We start from the raw sequence: 19,424 nt of genomic DNA on the forward strand, positions 1-19,424 counted from the left end.
GGGAGAATCCCACTTTTTTCTATTTCACAAAATAGTTTGAGGAGTATTGGGGGTTAGCTCTTCTATAAAGGTTTTATAGAATTCACTTGAAAAACCATCTGGTCTGCCGGGCGTGGTGGCGCACACTTGTAATCCCCACGCTTGGGAGGCAGAGACAGGAGGATCCTGTTTCCAAATAAAAATGTAAAAATATGTCTGGGAGTGTAGCCCAGAGGTAGAAGGGCTTCCAGGAACCCCAGTACCACCAAAAAAGAAGAAAGAAGAAGAAAGAAAAAGAAAGAAAGAAAGAAAGAAAGAAAGAAAGAAAGAAAGAAAGAAAGAAAGAAAGAAGAAAGAAAGACAGACAAACCATATGGTCTTGGGCTTTTCTTTGATGGTAAGTTCATTATTGCTGCTTCAATCTTTTTGATTGCTATTGGTTGGTTTCAATTTTCTATATCTTCTTGACTCCATTTAGGAAGGTTGTATTTATCTAGAATGTTGACAATTTCCTCCAGATCTTCCATTTTGTTGGAGTCTAGTTTTTCAAAGTAGTTTCTGATAATACTCTGGATTTCTACACTGTCAGTAGTAATGTCTCCGTTTTCATTTCTTATCTTCATAATTTAGGTTGGTTCTCTCTTCTTTATAGCTAGATTGGCTAGTGGTTTATCTATCTTGATAATTTTTTTTTAGAAACCAGCTTTTAAGGTTTTTTCTGTATTGTTTTTTTAATTCTCTACTTTGTTAATTTCTGCTCTAATTTTAATAATTCCTGTCTTCTACTGGCTTTGGGGTTTGATTGTTCCTGATTTTCAAGGGCTTTGCGGTGTGTCATTAGGTTATTTATTTGAAGATTTTCTGTTTTTCTTATGTGAGCACTCAGTACTATAAATTTTCCTTTTAATACTGGCTTCAAAGTGTCTCAGAGGTTTTGATATGTTGTATCTTTATTTTCATTTATTTCTAGAAATTTCTTGATTTCACCTCTTACATCTTCTATGACCCATTCTTTATTCAGAAGTGTGGTGTTCAGTCTCCACATATTTATGTTGTTTCTCTGGGTCTTCTTATAGTTTATTTCTAGTTTCATTCCATTATGGTCTGAAAGGACACAGGGAAGTATGTAACATTTTTTAATTTGCTAGTGCTCATTTTGTGGCACAGGATATGATTTATGTTGGAGAACGTTCTGTGTGCAGCTGAGAAAAATGTAAATTCCACTGTAGTTGGGTGAAATATTCTGTATGTGTCAAACAGGTCCATTTCATTAGTGGTGTTCTTTAGTTCTGAGGCATCTTTACTGACCTTTTGGGGTTGTTTGTGGTGGTGGTACTGGGGTTCCTGGAAGCCCTTCTACCTCTGGCTCCACTCTCACGGGCTACACTCCCAGACATATTTTTATACTTTTATGTGGAACCAGGGTCTCTTAAGCCAGCACGGCTGGCTTCAAACCTGCGTGATCCTTTTTTCTCTGCCTCCCACGTGCAGAGAGTACAAGCGTGCACCACCATGCCCAGCTTTTACTGACCTTTTGTCTGGAAGATCAGTCTAATGATGTGAGAGGGGTGTTGAAGTCTCCCAGTATTATTGTATTGGGATTTATGTGTGACTTCATGTCACAAAGAGTTTGTTTTATGAAAGTAGCTGCACCTATGTTTGGGATATAGATGTTGATTATTGTTATTTCCTCTTGCTGGATTGTTCCTTTTACAAGTGAAATATGACCTTCTTTGTCTCTTCTAATAAGTTTTGGCTTGAAGTCTAACTTGTCTGATATCATAGTTGTTATTCCTGCTTGCCTTCAAGTTCCATTAGCCTGGATTACCTTACACCAGCCCTTTACCTTAAGTTTGTTATTATCTTTACTCGTAAGGTGCATTTCTTGCAAGCAGCAGATAGATGGATTCTGGTTTTTATCCATTTTGCCACTTTATGTCTTTTTATTGGGGAGTTGAGGCCACTTATATTCAGAGTGATTATTGAGAGATGATTTTTAATTCCTAATATGTTAAGTTTATATTTCTGTTTGATATACTGTTTATTATTTTTTGCTTATGTCTGCTGGATGGAAATTCTTCTTTCTCTGGTTCTGGTGTGTATTACCTTTTTCTTCTTTGTAGTTAATCTCTTTGAGTATTTTCTCTAGTGCTGATTTTGAAGACATAAATTCCTTCAGTTTCTGTTTGTCATGGAAGCTTCTTATTTCCCCATCTAATTTGAAAGATAGTTTTGCTGGGAAGGAAATTTTTGGCTGGCAGTTGTTACTCCAGACTCTTCTGGTTTCCACAATTTGGTTTGGGAAGTCTGTAGTGATTCTAATTGGTTTGCCTCTGAATGTCACTTGGCCTTTTGTTTTTGTTGCCTTTAAGATTCTCTACTTGGCTTTTACATACGTCATTTTGACTATTATATGGCATGCGAAACCTTTTCTCTGATCTTGTCTAAAGGGAGTTCTATAAGTTTGCTGAATCTGTGTATCAACCTCTTGCTCTATGTTTGGAAATTTTTCTGCTATTACTTCTTTGAAGAGATTATTGATCCCTTTGGTTGTAACTTCTTTTCCCTCCTGTATTCTGATTATTCTTAGGTTAGCTCTCTTAAAATGGGCCCATATTTCTTCAGTGTCCAATTCCTGCTGTCAAATTGTTTTTTCTATGTTATAAACTACGCATTTGTGTTTTGAGTGATCATCTTCCAGAAGCGAGATTCTATTCTTCATGTGGTACAATCGATTTTTTATAGTTTGAATTAATGCCTTTACTTCAATGATTGCATCCTTTATTTCTTTCAGACTCTCTATAATCTTTTTGAAAGTCCTGTTTTATTTCTACAGTTACACTCCTTATTTTATCTTCTGGAGATCTGTACATTTCTCTATTATCAGGTTCTGATATTGTGGGGTTGTAGGAGCTCATTGCTCCATTGTTATTCCTCCTTATGATTTCTGAAGTTTGTGCCTTCTCTGGTTTCTTCTCCAGGTCACCATGACTTCACTTATGGTGCTCTGGATCTCTGGAGTTTGTGGTAATCTCAATCACCACTACTCCTTTACTGGGTTATATTGCAAAGTCTCAGACCCAGGGAGTTAGTCGAGGATACGTGAGACCCTGGTGGTGCCAGCCTGGGTGTTTTCCCACAGGGAGCTGTGACTAGGGTGTGGTATCTCTGCCACTACTACTCCTTCATTGGGTTGAATTGCAGTATCTCAGACCCAGGGAGTTTAACAAAGCTGTGTGAGTCCCTGGAGGTACAACACTGGGATTTATCCTGTAGGGGCTACAATTTCACTTACGTTTTTGGTGCCTGCTGGTCTGGAGCTCTCACATGTATGGTGAACTCACTGCCTCTGCTTGCAATATGGCACCACTGCCCTGCCCTCAGCCATGAGGCTACTGTATTTCTTTTCTGGTTTTGAGCTCCACTATGAATCCCTGGACAGCATGATGAGCTTGGCCACTGGAAGTTTTAGACAGTCTTTCACTGAAAGAACTGCTGAATTACAACAGACTGATCCGCACCTGCTCACTTCAGCTCCTTGTTTACCTTTTCTTCTTTGGAGCCTAGTGCTGTGAGGCAAGATGGTGCTGGCACAGCTCTTGCCATCGGAAGGAGAGCAAGTTTCTTTTCTGCTCTCTGGTTGTTCTTCTAATCTTCTTTTTCTCTGTCCCTTGTATTTATAGTTTTTATTTCTCTACTGATAGTGTTTTCTGATTATGTAAAGTGCTGATTTTGTAGCAATAGAGATTGAGTGTTAGCAGGACTCATAAACCCTGCTTTTCTTTGTCGCTGTCTTCCTGGAAGTCAGGAGAAAAAATACATTTTAAGAGCCCTTCTTCTTTTTCAGTAATGGGGATTGAACCCTGGGACATTCTACCCCCAAGATACACCCCCAGTGCTATATTTTATTTTGAAAAAGGGTGGCTCTAAGTTGCAGAGGGCCTCACTAAGTAGCTGAGGCTGTCTTCAAACCTGTGATCCTCCTGTCTCAAGAACTGAGATTACAAGCATGTGCCACCATGCCCAGCTAAAAGTCCTTTCTAAAGTCTCCTTCCTTTCAGAGATACCCTTTCCAATAGCCTTCTGCAGCACACTGGATAGCAGGGACTGAACTTCTTTCATGGTAAAAGTCAAATACAGAAGAACCACTTGAGTGTTTTGTCTGTCTTGTTTGGGGTACTGGGAACTGAACCAAAGCCATCCAACCTCTGAACCCCAGCCCTTTAATTTTTTTTTTAACTTGGAAACAGAGTCTCACTAAGTTGCTGTGGGTCTCACTATGTTGCTGAGACTGGCCTCAAACCTCCAATCTTCCTGTCTTAGCCTCCCAGATACTGGAATTATAGGAATGTGTCACTATGTCTAGCTAAGTATTGTGTCTTCTAAGTGTCTGTGCTCTCATTAGCTAGTCATAGCAGAAGTTACTGGTGGATCTGCCAAACCCTGACATTACTTGCTGCAGCAGAAAAGTTCAAGTCAGTTGTCCAGTGACTTTGTAAACCTTGTTAAATCTTTGCTGAGTTTTCATTTTTTACCAAGTCATTTAGTAATTTGGTTATTTCATGTATGTCCTAAGCTGGCTTTCATCAGAATAAGGCCCCACTGAATGCTGTCTTTTCATGGAATCTAATTCAAAGTCCCTTGAATCAGGCTCACTCTAGCTCAACTGCAAGGTTTTAAGGTGTCTGGACATAATGCTATCATGCAGTAGGAGAAGCCTCAAACCAGAACCAAGCAAAACTATGAATTGTTTTTAAACGTAGAATTCAATTTTAACCAGTTACTCATGTTATCCTTGCAATGCTGGGGCACCTGCCAACATTTACCACATTTACCTGCTGGGCTCAAAATGAAATATTGTTGAGAGGGTTCTGAGTTCCTTGTATAGATATAAAATTCACTATGACCAGGTGACAAAGGAATCCAAAGATGGGAATCTCTGTATAAATTAGAGAGGAGTGGTGCATGCCTGTAATACTAGTGCTTGAAAAGCTGAGACTGCAACTTTGAGGACAGCCTCCACAATGTGGCAAGACTCTCAGCAACCTAGAAAGACCCTATTTCAAAGACAAAATTAAAAAGGAGTGAGCATATAGTCAGACATAGAATGCCTCTGGGTTCAATTCCCAGTACAAAATTATACACATATACATACATATACACATAACAAGGGCTCACCATATTCCTTTTTTATGATTTTCTTTTCTGATTTCTGATTGGATACACAATGCACCATTCTATGTTTTAACCACTTGATTGAGAAAAAGGAAAAAACAGCTAGGAAGACCCACTCTTCAGTAGGTGGACTCACTGACTCACCTAAATAAGATTGCATAATTACTGAAAATTATGACAGTTCACTTGAGTTTGGAGGAAAATTAATAATCATATATTGAAGGTGGAGAAAATGCCAGGTACCATCCCAGACAATAACATGTAGCTTTGGCCCTCAAGGGGTATACATCTGGAGAGGAGAGAAAGATAATTGGCATCTGAGGAATGTGAAGCCGCAAGGTTTCATAGTTTAGAGAGGCTCCATCATTGCAGAATCAGGAAAAGCTTTAGGGTAGTGATTACACTCAATAGAAATCAAGACAGTACTTAAAATGTATTGTGTATCTCTTTTTTGTAGGCCCATAACAGAAATCTACTCTCCATAGATTTTGATCATATTACCCGCACAGGAAAGATCTATGATGACCATCGAAAATTCACCCTTCGAATTCTTTATGACCAGACTGGACGACCTATTCTATGGTCTCCTGTAAGCAGATATAATGAAGTGAACATCACATATTCACTTTCGGGATTGGTTACTTTCATTCAAAGAGGAACATGGAATGAAAAAATGGAATATGACCAGAGTGGAAAAATAATTTCAAGAACTTGGGCTGATGGGAAAATATGGAGCTATACCTACTTAGAAAAGGTAAGTATGTGAAGGGAAAAAGCTAGTTTCACGTTTTTGAATGAGAATATTAAAAGTAGCCCTAATTGCCTATATTGTTGAGGATCTACAGGAGAAAAAAATCTATGTTCTAGCTCTCCTGTACGATAACAACAATAAATGGCAAACCTATAAGGACAAGCCATTTTTTCAGCTGAAGAATTTCCCAATCCCATCCTCTTCTACATACTCTTTCAAATTGAAGTCAGTATAATGGCTTCTCCTTCTCTTTTTCTGAGCATGTTTGTTCAAGTTCTTGAAAAGTTATCTTTATTATTATGAAAGCTCATACTGAGGGAAAATAGCTAGAAAATTATACAACTGTGTGTTAATTTATCTCAGCCCCAGTAAAGGACCTTTGTCCCAGTGGATAAGGAATTCTAATTTGTTAGCATAGTCAGTGAAATTTTAGTTGTATACATTTGAGGACTAGTTTTCAAAAGTAATCAGCTTGAGGGAATGGTGGCAGGGAGGCCTCATTGGTAACAGACTTTTTGTGTATAGTGAGTCTCTTGTAGCATCCATAGTGACACCTTGGGGCCTCTGTCTGGCAAATAGAGAGAAAAAATTAATCCCACCACAGGAAATATTTACACACATCAGCCCCTACACAGAAAAATTGTTACCAGAGAACAATAAGAACAATTGACCTCTCCTAGCCATCTCCATGTGATCTCCTAAGGTAGTGCCTCTTTTTCCCCAAATTTATTCATTCAACTGAATTCATCAGTCCTGAATTTATTTCTTGGAAATGTCAGAAAAGTTTGCCTTAAGGATTCAAGGAAAATCAGCATAAGGCAACCCATAGAAGTTCTTAGAAAAGTCACAGGAGCTCATAGTTCATATGGTAAAATATCACTATTTGTGCCAAATGATGCCAGGCCTTTATAGTACACCCCTCAATGTAAAAAAATAGTGTGGCAATTATATGTTATTGTAAAACTCTTTTACTACTTCTCAGAGTCAGTTGCTAGAGAATTTACAGAGTTGAATATGTATAGGAGATAAAGCAAAGTTCACTCGGAGCCAAAAGAAAAGGAGATAATTTTGTACCCTTTACTGTATCCACCCTGTGTCTTTTTCTTCTGAAGAAATTTATCATCTACAATCCATCCTCTGCACTAAAAAGAAAATCCAGATCATATAGAGCAAGGTTTTCTTTTAAATTTCTATTACAAAAATGGCTGACAAAATTCTATAATTAAGGTCCAAGAACTGCCAAAGTTGTTAAGACATTCATTGAATCCAAATACTTGGTGGTATACATACACAGACACAGTGTCCCTTAAGACTTATCGCAATGACCTGCAGATGCAAAGATGCCACTGATTGTTAACAGAATATTGGCCAAGTTCGTTGTGCAGAAACGAAGATGGGTTTGCTCTGCTTGCAGAAGTTCCAGATGTGATCAATGAAGTAGCCAGTGCTCCTGAAGAGCATAGGCAGTTGTTTTGTTTTGTTTTGTTTTGTTTTTTGGTAGTGGTACTGGGGCTCCTGAAAACCCTTCTATCTCCGGGCTACACTCCCAGACCTATTTTTTTATATTTTTATTTGGAAACAGGGTCTCTTAAGCCAGCAAGGCTGCCTTCGAACCTGCACGATCCTCCTGTCTTCACCCTCCAAGCGCAGGTATTATAAGCTGTGCCACCACGCCCAGCACATGGGCAGTTTTGAAGTGATAACCCCAGCCTCAATGGCACCAGAGTGTGATCAACTGCTAACTTTCTACAGTCACATCTAGATCCCCTAAGACTTTCCCTTTAGGCTCTCTATACAATACCAAAAGAGTCAATTGAAAATTTAAATTTCTGCTGAGCTTGCAGGCTTCTCTGACACCAATAACATATCTTAATATTTCTCTTTTCTGAATTAGATGATTATTTCATCAAATTTATTAAAGCACCTGCCAGGCATGGTGGCACATGCTTGTAATGCCTGTGCTTGGGAGGCTGAGATAGGAGGATTGCACAGATTCAAAGCCAGCCTCAGCTACTTAGTGAGGCTCTCTGCAACTTAGTGAGACCCTGTTTCCAAATAAAATATAAAATAGGTCTGGGAGTACAGCCCAAAGTTAGAAAGCCTCTGGGTTCCAACCCCAGTACCACAAGAAAATTTTATTCAAGCAAAGAAATGTGTGAAGCAAACTTTGAGTTCTCTTTGCTGTAGAAGCTTAGTGGGCAGCTATTCCTTTCTTTAAAAAAAATGCTAAACAAACAAAAAACACTTATGAGTGTGTCAGTGTTTACAGTGAACAGAAGTAATACCTTAGCAGGGTGTGATGGATGACAAGATGATCACAAGTTCATGTCCAACCTCAGCTACTTTAGTTTTAAACTAAAACTTTTTAAACTAAAACTGAAACTTTGTTTTAAAATAAAGATAAAATAGGGCTGGAGGTGTAGCTCAGAGGTAGAATGCCCCTGAGTTCACTTCTCAGTACCACTAAAATAAAATGAAGTAAAACATTATTGACTTAAAATAATGTATCAAAAAAAAACACAGTAGCTGGGCATGGTGACACACGATTGTAATCCCAGTACTGGGAGGACTGAGACGGGAGGATCGTAGGTTCATGACCAGCCTCAGCAACTTATAGAGGGACTCCACAATTTAGTGAAATCCTGTTTCAAAATTAAAAAAATAAAATAGGGCTGAGTGTATGGCTTACAGGTAGAATACTCCTGATTTCAGTCCCTAGTACCACAAAAAGAAAGAAAGAGAAAGAAAGCAAAAGAAAGAAAGAAGGAAAGAAAGCAAGAAAAAACCATAAGTGACCTCCAGCTACTAATTTAGTGACCGATAAGACAAGCCAAATCATTTTGCCCTTTAGTTATCTTCAAACTTGTCTTTCAAGTTAAATTTGTTCTCTAAGCAATTCTACAAACTCAAAACGTAAAATAACACATAATTATGGAATAGTTCCTTACTTTTTAAAAATTACATATCATGAAATTGGTTTTATTAATATTATTACCAGTGATAATAACTAAATTACTGAATAGATATGGTGATTAAATGAAATAAAATCAAGCACCAAACAAGAGAATTTAAATGTTAGCCTAGCACTTACTGCCACTTGAAGGTAAATCAAAACACAGGGGAAAAAAAAACAAAATAAAGGGAAGACATGGAAAGGGATATAAGAAATTAAAGCATAGTGAGCTGGATGTGGTGGTGCACACTTGTAATCCCAGTACTTGGGAGGCTGAGACAGGAGGTCACAGGTTTGTGGACAGCCTCAACTACTTAGTGAGGCCCTCCACAACATAGTGAGACTCTGTTTCAAAATAAAGAATAAAAAGTAGGGCTGGGAGTATAGCTTAGAGTTAGAATGTCCCTGGGTTCCATTCCCAATACCAAAAAAGAAGAAATTAAAGCATATTGAAATTATGATTCAAGGACAAAAAAAGAATACTGAATTCACTAAAATTGGATTTACATGTAATCTTTGCAGCACCTTTTTGTTGTTCCGGAATTCTTTGTGTTCATCCCAGTCCTTTCCTTAACATGGCCTTTGCTAGCACGTCCTTTTAGTAGGGCAGGGGCAGAGCAGGGACAAAGAGGCTGGTTGTTGTGGTATGTTTTAAGATAAGAATTCTCAAACTTTAAAATGTGTCTTTTTCACCCCAAAATACTTCTTATATTGCCTCTGTAAATTTGCTTGTCATGCTTGTCATGATATAAGAAAAAACAGCACATTTTTCACTTAGCATGCAAAAATTTTGCAAAGATAGTTTGACCTCTCTCTAAAATAAGTGAAAATTATGCATTTCATTTTTGTGCATAATAGTTTGTAACCATTAGGAGAAAAAAAATAATTATTTGGATAATGGCTGCAGTTGCTTAAATGATCTCTTCTATATTAAAAATCATTTCTTGTTTCTTAAATTTTCTCTGTGTGGTCATTAATTCTCTTGATTTATGATACTTCTCTGTTAATTATATTATAAAGACTTATGGGATTAAAATTTTGTATTACTATAAATGTAAATCTTTCGGCTTCCCAAAATTATTCTTACAAAATTCATTTTTAAAATTCATTTAAATATATTTTATAATCATTAATAAGATGCTTTAGTCTTACACATTTACATAAAATTGCCTATTTGGGGCTGAGGTTTTCAAAGCCTGCTTACAGGGACAGATGCAATCTTGGCTTGAGCATTGAGCTGACCTCCACACTGCCATCTGGAGGTCATTCGAGTGCTTCAACTTTTCAAATTTCTACTTTCATTTCTATTCTTGTTCAAATAAGTATACAGCCATGACTGTTCCTTTTTTTTTTTCTTTAAAAAAATCTTTTAGGATATAACAATCAACTAAAAGAATAAAATCCTCCCACTCTGTTATTTGGATTAATAAGAAATGGCTTTCTATACTGCAGCAATACTGGACATTGAATAGACTCATAAGCATTGTTTTTGAACAAACTAATGATAATACCCACCCAATGTGAAAAGCAGCCAAATGAAATCTAAATGGCATTATAACAACACAAAAGTTACATTTATGTGGTTGTTAATCCCATTATCCATACTTCTAACATTGGCAGGAAGCTTTAAAACAAACCAGGGAGTTTTAGAGACAGCACAGCATCAGCACCACCTAGGAACAGTGTTCAGGCAGTGGTTTACTGCAGGCTGGAGGATGAGAACAGAGAGAATGCCATAACAATGTGCTATAAATGTATTGGTAAGGCAGTACAGCAACTGGAAAAGGCATGGCCTGGACAGGATGGTACTAAATAATGTGTGGGGGCCATATGGTGATTGTTCTTGGCCCACATCACAGGTGACTGATGTCATTTTTCCATGACCATTTGAGAGAAGAGAATAAAAAGGTGCAGGGGAATTTTACCTTCAGCATAGACATAATGAGAAGGCATTTTCTACCAATTCCTGTATAAAGCCCCTCTGCTCCCACCGCCTACCACATGCTACTCCATTCATAGGGGAAAAAATTCATGCTGCTTCTATTCAATTCTGCCTTGATCAAGGGAAGCAATTCTCCTTTCATGTCTTCCAGTCTATGCAGGATTTCCAGTTCTTCCACCTTTTGTTACAAGAGTTTTTAGAGGTTACAGTATAAAATTACAGGCCATAGAGAGCTACAGGTAGTCCTGTACAAACTGACAGGATTTCTGTACCCACCTCTGAGTAAACAGAACTGGTGGAAAAGAATGATGAAATGAGCAAATGACCACTCACTTTGACTTTATGGTTCTGATGTGTGACTCAAAATCAGTAATTCCCAGGAGGGTAGGGAGAATATGCAGTTTCAAAAATCACATTTAATATTTGAACATAATTTCTAATTTAGAAGTTTTAAATATATGTGCTTATATAATTCACATCTATAAAATTTATATAATTTGCATGTAGAAAGTGAAAAATACCTACACAGAGTTTATAAAATAAAGCTCAACTAAATATTTTTACTTGATAAGGTCACTCTCAAAAGAGGAGGGATAACTCACCCTTAGGGAGTTATATCAGAATGTCCGAGGGTGAAACAGTTTTATCTTCACTGAAAGATGAGATTTCTAGACTAGTGAATTAGAGTTCCTCCCCTAAAACAGTGTTCCTTCTACATCTATATTTAAACTTAACATGCCAGTTGTGGTGATATACACTTGTAATCACAATACTTGGGAGGCTGAGACAGGAGGACCACAGGTTGATGGTCAGCAACAGCTACTTAGGTAACGTCCTCTTCAACTTAGTGAGACCGTAAAAATAATAATTAATAATAATAAAAATAAGTCTGGGTTATTATACTCAGAGATATAATACCCCTAGGTTCAATCCGCAGGACCACACACAAAAAAAAATTATCTTCTTCTCTGAAATAGCCATATTATCTTATTCAGACCATCCCAACACTATATCAGGAGTACTCTCTCCTTAACCACCACTCTCTCTGCTTTCACTGGCCAACCTCAAGTCATTTTTAGATCTCAACTCAGATGTCTCTTTCTCAAGGAAGCCTTCTCTGGCCCTCAAGTCTGGGTTAACTGTTCTTTATCAACCTCTCTTATTTCACAATATATTATAATTGCTTGATTACTTGTCTTTCCTCTCCATTAAATTATAAAGTTCTACAAAGATAGACACTGCTATTTTGCACTACTGCAACTACTAGGGTCTGCCATTAGCACCTGGCACATAGTAAGTGCTTAATAAGTTTGTGTTTAGTGGATGGATGTATATTTTCTTTAACCTCCTCAACTTCAGTGATCCATGCTATGCTATATTGCCTTTTCTCGTTTCAGTCTGTGATGCTTCTCTTACATAGCCAGCGGCGTTATATCTTTGAGTACGACCAATCAGACTGTCTGCTGTCAGTAACCATGCCCAGCATGGTGCGCCACAGCTTACAAACCATGCTTTCAGTGGGGTACTACCGGAACATCTACACCCCACCAGACAGTAGCACTTCTTTTATCCAAGACTATAGTCGAGATGGCCGACTGCTGCAGACTCTGCATCTGGGGACAGGGCGCAGAGTTTTATACAAGTATACAAAGCAAGCAAGGCTCTCTGAGATTCTCTATGATACCACTCAGGTCACATTAACATATGAAGAGTCTTCTGGAGTGATTAAGACAATACATCTGATGCATGATGGATTCATTTGCACCATCAGATACAGGCAAACAGGTTTGTTATAAAAGGTGATATGTAAACCATCAGAATTTTCTTATAAAATTTTAGATTACCACATTTGGAAATAGAAGCAGTAATCTGAATACATGTAGCCGGGCGTGGTGTCGCACGCTTGTAATCCCAGCATTCAGGAGGCTGAGACCGGAGGATCGCAGTTCACGGACAGCCTCAGCTACTTAGTGAGGCCCTCTGCAACTCAGTGAGACCCGGTTTCAAAATAAAGAATAAAAAATAGGGCAGGGGGTGTAGCTCAGAGGTAGAATGCCCCTGGGTTCCATCCCCAGACCCGCAATAAATAAATAAATACATACATACATACATACATACATACATACATACATCTGATGCCACAAACTTAGGCTTTAATTATCAAATTATCTTTTATCAAGAACTTAAAACATGTTATGGTCTTCCAGAAAACTGATTCCTTATAGAAATACCATATATTTCCCTTTCTTTTTCTCAGCTCTCAGGAAAGTTGCAATCTAATTACTTAGTTTAACCATATACATGTTCCTACTCACTATCATATCTTTCTATTTTGCACCTGCAAAATTGAGTCTCAGTAAAACTAGCTCAAGCCCGCTGTAACATCTATGCCTCGGTTTATGACAAAAGTCAGAACTTTCTAATGTATTTCATCCTCTGGGTTTATAACATACCCATATCCAGTTATTTTAATGTTTGGGTGTTATGGAAAACCTGACCCTTTAACTTTGTAGAAAAGGTTAAATGAAAGGAGAGCATTTTGTCAGTGATTATAGCAATAAAGCATGCTCATAATGCCATTTTTATCACCCAGATAATTAAATTATTCTATAACCATTCTATACAGTATTTTCCACAATTGGTGATTACCACTAAATTAATATATATCTATGAAATGATATGCCCAGGCCTAAGACATCAGAGGTCAATTTATAACATTTCACTTTGAATGTAAAAACATCAATACTAAATAACACTAGACCTTTTTGGTTTTTCTACGTTTAACTCTTAACTTTTTTTCTCATTATTTTTACTTTGGTTCCTACAGGACCTCTTATTGGACGCCAGATTTTCAGGTTCAGTGAAGAAGGTCTTGTGAATGCAAGATTTGACTACAGCTACAACAACTTCCGTGTCACCAGCATGCAAGCTGTGATCAATGAAACCCCTTTGCCTATAGATCTGTACCGATATGTTGATGTCTCTGGTAGAACAGAGCAGTTTGGGAAATTCAGTGTCATTAATTATGATTTAAATCAGGTCATAACTACTACAGTGATGAAACACACCAAGATCTTCAGTGCCAATGGACAAGTTATCGAAGTCCAATATGAAATCCTGAAGGCAATTGCATACTGGATGACTATTCAATATGATAATATGGGCCGTATGGTAATATGTGATATAAGGGTAGGAGTAGATGCCAATATAACTAGGTACTTCTATGAATATGATGCTGACGGGCAACTTCAAACTGTTTCTGTAAATGACAAAACCCAGTGGCGTTACAGTTATGATCTGAACGGAAACATCAACCTCTTGAGCCATGGGAATAGTGCTCGTCTCACCCCTCTCCGATATGACCTGCGAGACCGCATCACCAGACTTGGAGAGATTCAGTATAAAATGGATGAAGATGGGTTTCTGAGGCAAAGGGGAAATGACATATTTGAATATAATTCTAATGGTCTGCTGCAGAAAGCCTACAATAAGGTTTCTGGCTGGACTGTGCAATATTATTATGATGGGCTTGGGCGACGTGTGGCCAGTAAGTCCAGCCTGGGGCAGAACCTGCAGTTCTTTTATGCAGACCTTGCCAACCCCATAAGAGTTACTCATCTGTACAACCACACAAGCTCAGAGATTACATCTTTGTATTATGATCTCCAAGGTCACCTTATTGCCATGGAGTTAAGCAGTGGTGAGGAATATTATGTTGCCTGTGATAATACCGGCACCCCACTAGCTGTGTTCAGCAGTCGAGGGCAAGTCATAAAAGAGATATTATACACACCTTATGGTGATATCTATCATGATACTTACCCAGACTTTCAGGTCATCATTGGCTTTCATGGAGGACTCTATGATTTCCTTACTAAATTAGTGCACCTGGGACAAAGGGATTATGATGTTGTCGCTGGTAGATGGACAACACCTAATCATCACATATGGAAACAGTTGAACCTCCTTCCTAAACCATTCAACCTCTACTCCTTTGAAAATAACTACCCAGTTGGCAAAATTCAAGATGTCACAAAGTATACCACAGGTATTTAAATGGTGTAAAACTTTAAGATAATCTTGAGATAACTCAGTGCTATGTATCTTATCAGATCATCTTATTTGTAAATGTGTTTCCTCTTTCTGCCAGTTAGCCCACAAGTTACTGTGCGTTCAACCTCTTCCTTAGTTTTTAGAGTGAGACAACACACAAGTTAACATCAAACGTGATGCTTTTGCATCCCAGTACCTTTTTCCCTTTAAGCTGTTCGTTAGTTTCACTCTTAAAAGCTTATGAAAGTAATTTTATAAAAGAAAAAGGATTGTGTTGCATGAAATATATCTAATATCACAGTCCATGAAGTCCTAGAACCACTAGCACATTAAGAGTTGTAGCACAGCAAAAACTGATCTTGTCTCTGGGATTATCCACAAATCAAAAGGTTTTCCTAGGGAGGGAAGATAGTATGTTTTAGATTGAATCATACAAGGGGGAATTTTACTTTCCCATTGCCTAAACATATCAAAGGCAGGAGGGGGCATCTTTCAAGTTTTTAACAATAGTTGTAAAGAATGTGCTTTTTGAACTTTTTTCTACTAAATTGTGTATCTTACAGACATCGGAAGTTGGTTGGAGCTATTTGGTTTCCAGTTACACAATGTACTACCTGGGTTTCCCAAACCAGAATTAGAAAATTTGGAATTGACTTATGAGCTTCTACAGCTTCAGACAAAAACTCAAGAGTGGGATTCTGGAAAGGTTAGTAAAAGTTTTACCATCTCTATTTAGCTGAATAAACAGATATGCATCTAACTCTATGATATGGTGTTAACATGCATTTGCTCGTAAATATTTTTGAGATTTTTGGAATATTCACTAAAATGTGTGTGACTTATGAAGAGGTTTCCATGAGAAAAGATAAGGGGATTAGAGCATTTGGAATAGGAAAAACTAACAGGTGCTTGATGCCTGCTGCAGTAAACAAGAGGAAAGAAGAATTGAACTCTTAAAATTCTGAAATGGGCTCCCAAGGGAAAATATAGATTTGTTTACAAAGAGATATGAAAACATCAGAATTCCAACTATCAAATAATTTAGGGTATGGTGCCTTAAGAGCATGAGAATAGACTTTCAGCAACCTAGCAAGACCTTGTTTCAAAACAAAAAGTAAAAATACAAAAGGGCTGTGAGGGTGTAGCTCAGAGGCAGAACACCCCTGGGTTCAATCTCCAATACCACACAAAAAACAACAGAATAAAATTATTGTGATGAATAAAATATATACAAGCATAATAATCAAAATAACAAATATTACAGGGATAAAGTCTCTGGAAAAATAGGAATACCAAAACATTCCAGATTTAGTAGATGATTTAATCAGGAGTATAAGGTACAAAAATTAAAAATGAGCTAGTAATATCTGTAATTTCAAAAAATGGCTTTAACAAAATAAAACTGAAATTTCCGTAGAAAGACTTAAAATTTAAGTGAAAATTTTATAAGGAAAAAACAATTCTAAATAGGTACTGTAGGTTAATCTATTTTTGTAAAAAGCATATAATATGTAAATGCTTTTTATAATTAAAAGTCTTTTCTTCCAATTACCCCCACCCTATGCTAGGGACTAAATCCAGGGACTTATGTGTGTTGGGAAAGTGCTCCCCTACAAAGCTAAATCCACAACCTTTTGAAAGTTATTCTTTAAAAAGTTTATCAAAGAGCTGGGCATAGTGGTACACACTTACAATCCCAGTACTTAGAAGGCTGAAACAGGAGGATCACAAGTTCATAGCCAGACTTAGCTACTTAGTGAAGCCCTCTGCAATGTAGTGAGGCCCTGTGTTTCAAAATAAAAAATAAAATAGGGTTGTGGGATGTCATTCAGCGATAGAATGTCCCTGGGTTCAACTGACAGTGCCACAAAAATTAAAAGTAAAAATTAAAATTAAAAATTTAGCACAGCCAGGCACATGCCTGTGATCCCAGTACTTGGGAGGCTGAGACAAGAAGATCGCAGATTTGAGAAAAGCCTCCATAACTTACTGAGGCCCTCAGCAACTTAGGCCCTGTTTCCAAATTAAAAATAAAATAGAACTGAGGGTATAGCTCAGAAGTAGAACTCCTCTGCATTCAATTCCTAATAACACACACACACACACACACACACACACACACACACACACTCACATTTTAGCCAGGGGAGGATCAAGCAAGAGGATCAGAGTCCTCTGGGCCTGCCTGGACAACTAAGGGTTGCCCCTTAGCTGAGGCAACTGCCTTAAAAAAATTTTTAAGAGGGGCTGGAGATTTAGTGTAGTTATAGAATTCCCCCTGGATTCAATCACCAGAATTGCAACAAGAACAACAACAAAAAAGTTTAGCATAAGGTTAAAAATGGCTGAAGCTTTATAATAAATACTTTGAGGTTCTTTAGCTTTTTCTCTTTATTAGCATATTTGAAAATTGCTCTGATTAAAAGGGTTTTTAAATCACACTTAAAAATATCGGTGACTATCTGTTTGTCTGTAGTTATTTATAGTCATATAGTCTGTTGAAAGCAAGAACTATGACTTATGCATTTCTTTATATCTCACTCTACCTCATGTTTTATTCTACATGAATTTATAACATGTAGTTAGTGTTATTTAAATTGATGAAAATAAGCTGGGCGTGGTGGCGCATGCCTGTAATCCCAGCATTCGAGAGGCTGAGACTGGAGGATCGCGGTTTGCGGACAGCCTCAGCTACTTAGTGAGGCCCTCTGCAACTCAATGAGACCCGGTTTCAAAATAAAGAATAAAAATAGGGCAGGGGGTGTAGCTCGGAGGTCGGATGCCCCTGGGTTCCAGACCCAGACCCATAAATAAATAAATAAATAAATAAATAAATAAATAAATAAATAAAAATAAAATTACTATTTTGGAGGTGTTGGACTAAAAGTACCTTCTGGCTCTGAAATTTCACGACCTCAAATTTGAACGTATTTTCTTATACTCAACCCAACCAAGATATAGGAATGCTAGGTAATCCGTCACGTGTTAGTATTTTCTTTTCCTAATTTCTGATGAAGAGGTTCCAATCTTGGCTTGATTTTTAATAATGAATCACCACCAAAGGACAGAAAAAGAAGCAGCCTTTCTAGCCCTTCCTTTTGACAATCACCAAATATATAGCAGGTTTCTAACCTCTGCTACCTTTGCACTGTGCCTTCTTTTGTAGACAATCCTAGGCATTCAGTGTGAGCTCCAGAAACAGCTCAGGAATTTCATTTCCTTGGACCAACTTCCTATGACTCCCCAGTACAATGAGGGACGATGTCTTGAAGGAGGAAAGCAACCAAGGTTTGCTGCAGTTCCTTCTGTCTTTGGAAAAGGTATAAAGTTTGCCATCAAAAATGGCATGGTAACTGCTGATATCATAGGAGTAGCCAATGAAGATAGCAGACGGCTTGCTGCCATTCTCAATAATGCTTATTACCTGGAAAACCTACATTTTACCATAGAGGGAAGGGACACTCACTACTTCATTAAGCTTGGGTCTCTAGAGGAAGATCTGGTGCTCATTGGTAACACTGGGGGGAGGCGGATTCTAGAGAACGGTGTCAATGTTACTGTGTCCCAGATGACTTCGGTGTTAAATGGGAGGACTAGACGCTTTGCAGATATTCAACTCCAGCACGGAGCCCTGTGTTTCAACATCCGATATGGGACAACTGTCGAAGAGGAAAAGAATCACGTGTTGGAGATTGCCAGACAGCGCGCTGTTGCTCAGGCCTGGACTAAGGAACAAAGAAGGCTGCAAGAAGGGGAAGAAGGGATCCGGGCATGGACAGAGGGGGAAAAGCAGCAGCTTCTGAGCACTGGGAGGGTACAAGGTTATGATGGGTATTTTGTTTTGTCTGTTGAGCAGTATTTAGAACTTTCTGACAGTGCCAACAATATTCACTTTATGAGACAGAGCGAAATAGGCAGGAGGTAACAAAAAAAAATTATCTGCCTTTGCGTCACCAAAGACTGCCTGTTTTTAAAACATAAAATGGTTTATTGTATTGGTTTTCTAGATCAGAACTCTGTATATGTAAATATGGAGGGAAAACATATCCAACTGCCTTTCAATGTGACGTAAGATGGTATTTTAATATTGTTTGTTTAAACTCTTTAAGAAATAACAAAGATTTTTAGTTCTCATGTGGCAGTATTCAAAATAACACAAGCAAAAGTCAAACAGCTAAAAACTGTTTTCAGGAGCACCACTTTAAATTTGTTGAACCATGAGTACATTCAACAATATAGAAAGAACCCAAGGTTCTCTATCTCAGTTGTGACACCAAGTTTCATATTTAACTCTTAGCAGAGCCAGCAAACTGTTTGCAAAGGTGGTGCAATAGTATCTGAATAAACCTTGCATCTCAAGAGACTGCCAGCCCTTTTGCATTTTCCGGATCTGTTGTAGGAAACTTACAAAGAGTGTAAAATGTCCTCAGCCACCATCTCCTAGAGTCAGGACCTATTTTCCCTCACTTCCTGGTTATTCCTCCTTGCTTGTTAAAGTAAATGCCATGTTGTTGTGCTGTGTTTTGGTGTGTGGTGGCTGGACTCTGCCAACCATACCTCTCCAAGGGGGT

General features: G+C 38.0%; 1 protein-coding gene across 3 annotated transcripts in view; it reads left to right on the forward strand.

Moving 5' to 3' along the window:
- The window catches only part of TENM1 (teneurin transmembrane protein 1), a gene marked incomplete at both ends in the record, with an annotated part of 892,332 nt that extends 873,554 nt beyond the window's left edge, over positions 1-18,778 (forward strand). For all 3 annotated transcript variants that reach the window (XM_080719098.1, XM_080719100.1, XM_080719099.1), the window contains 5 exons: positions 5,612-5,908; positions 12,198-12,585; positions 13,628-14,848; positions 15,417-15,559; positions 18,020-18,778. In XM_080719098.1, coding sequence (XP_080575224.1) covers positions 5,612-5,908; positions 12,198-12,585; positions 13,628-14,848; positions 15,417-15,559; positions 18,020-18,778 — 2,808 coding nt within the window. The remainder of the gene's footprint in view (positions 1-5,611; positions 5,909-12,197; positions 12,586-13,627; positions 14,849-15,416; positions 15,560-18,019) is intronic.
- Between the last annotated feature and the right edge of the window lie 646 nt (positions 18,779-19,424).

The sequence above is a fragment of the Muscardinus avellanarius genome (assembly GCF_963383645.1).
Source record: "Muscardinus avellanarius genome assembly, chromosome: X".
NCBI lineage: Eukaryota > Metazoa > Chordata > Mammalia > Rodentia > Gliridae > Muscardinus > Muscardinus avellanarius.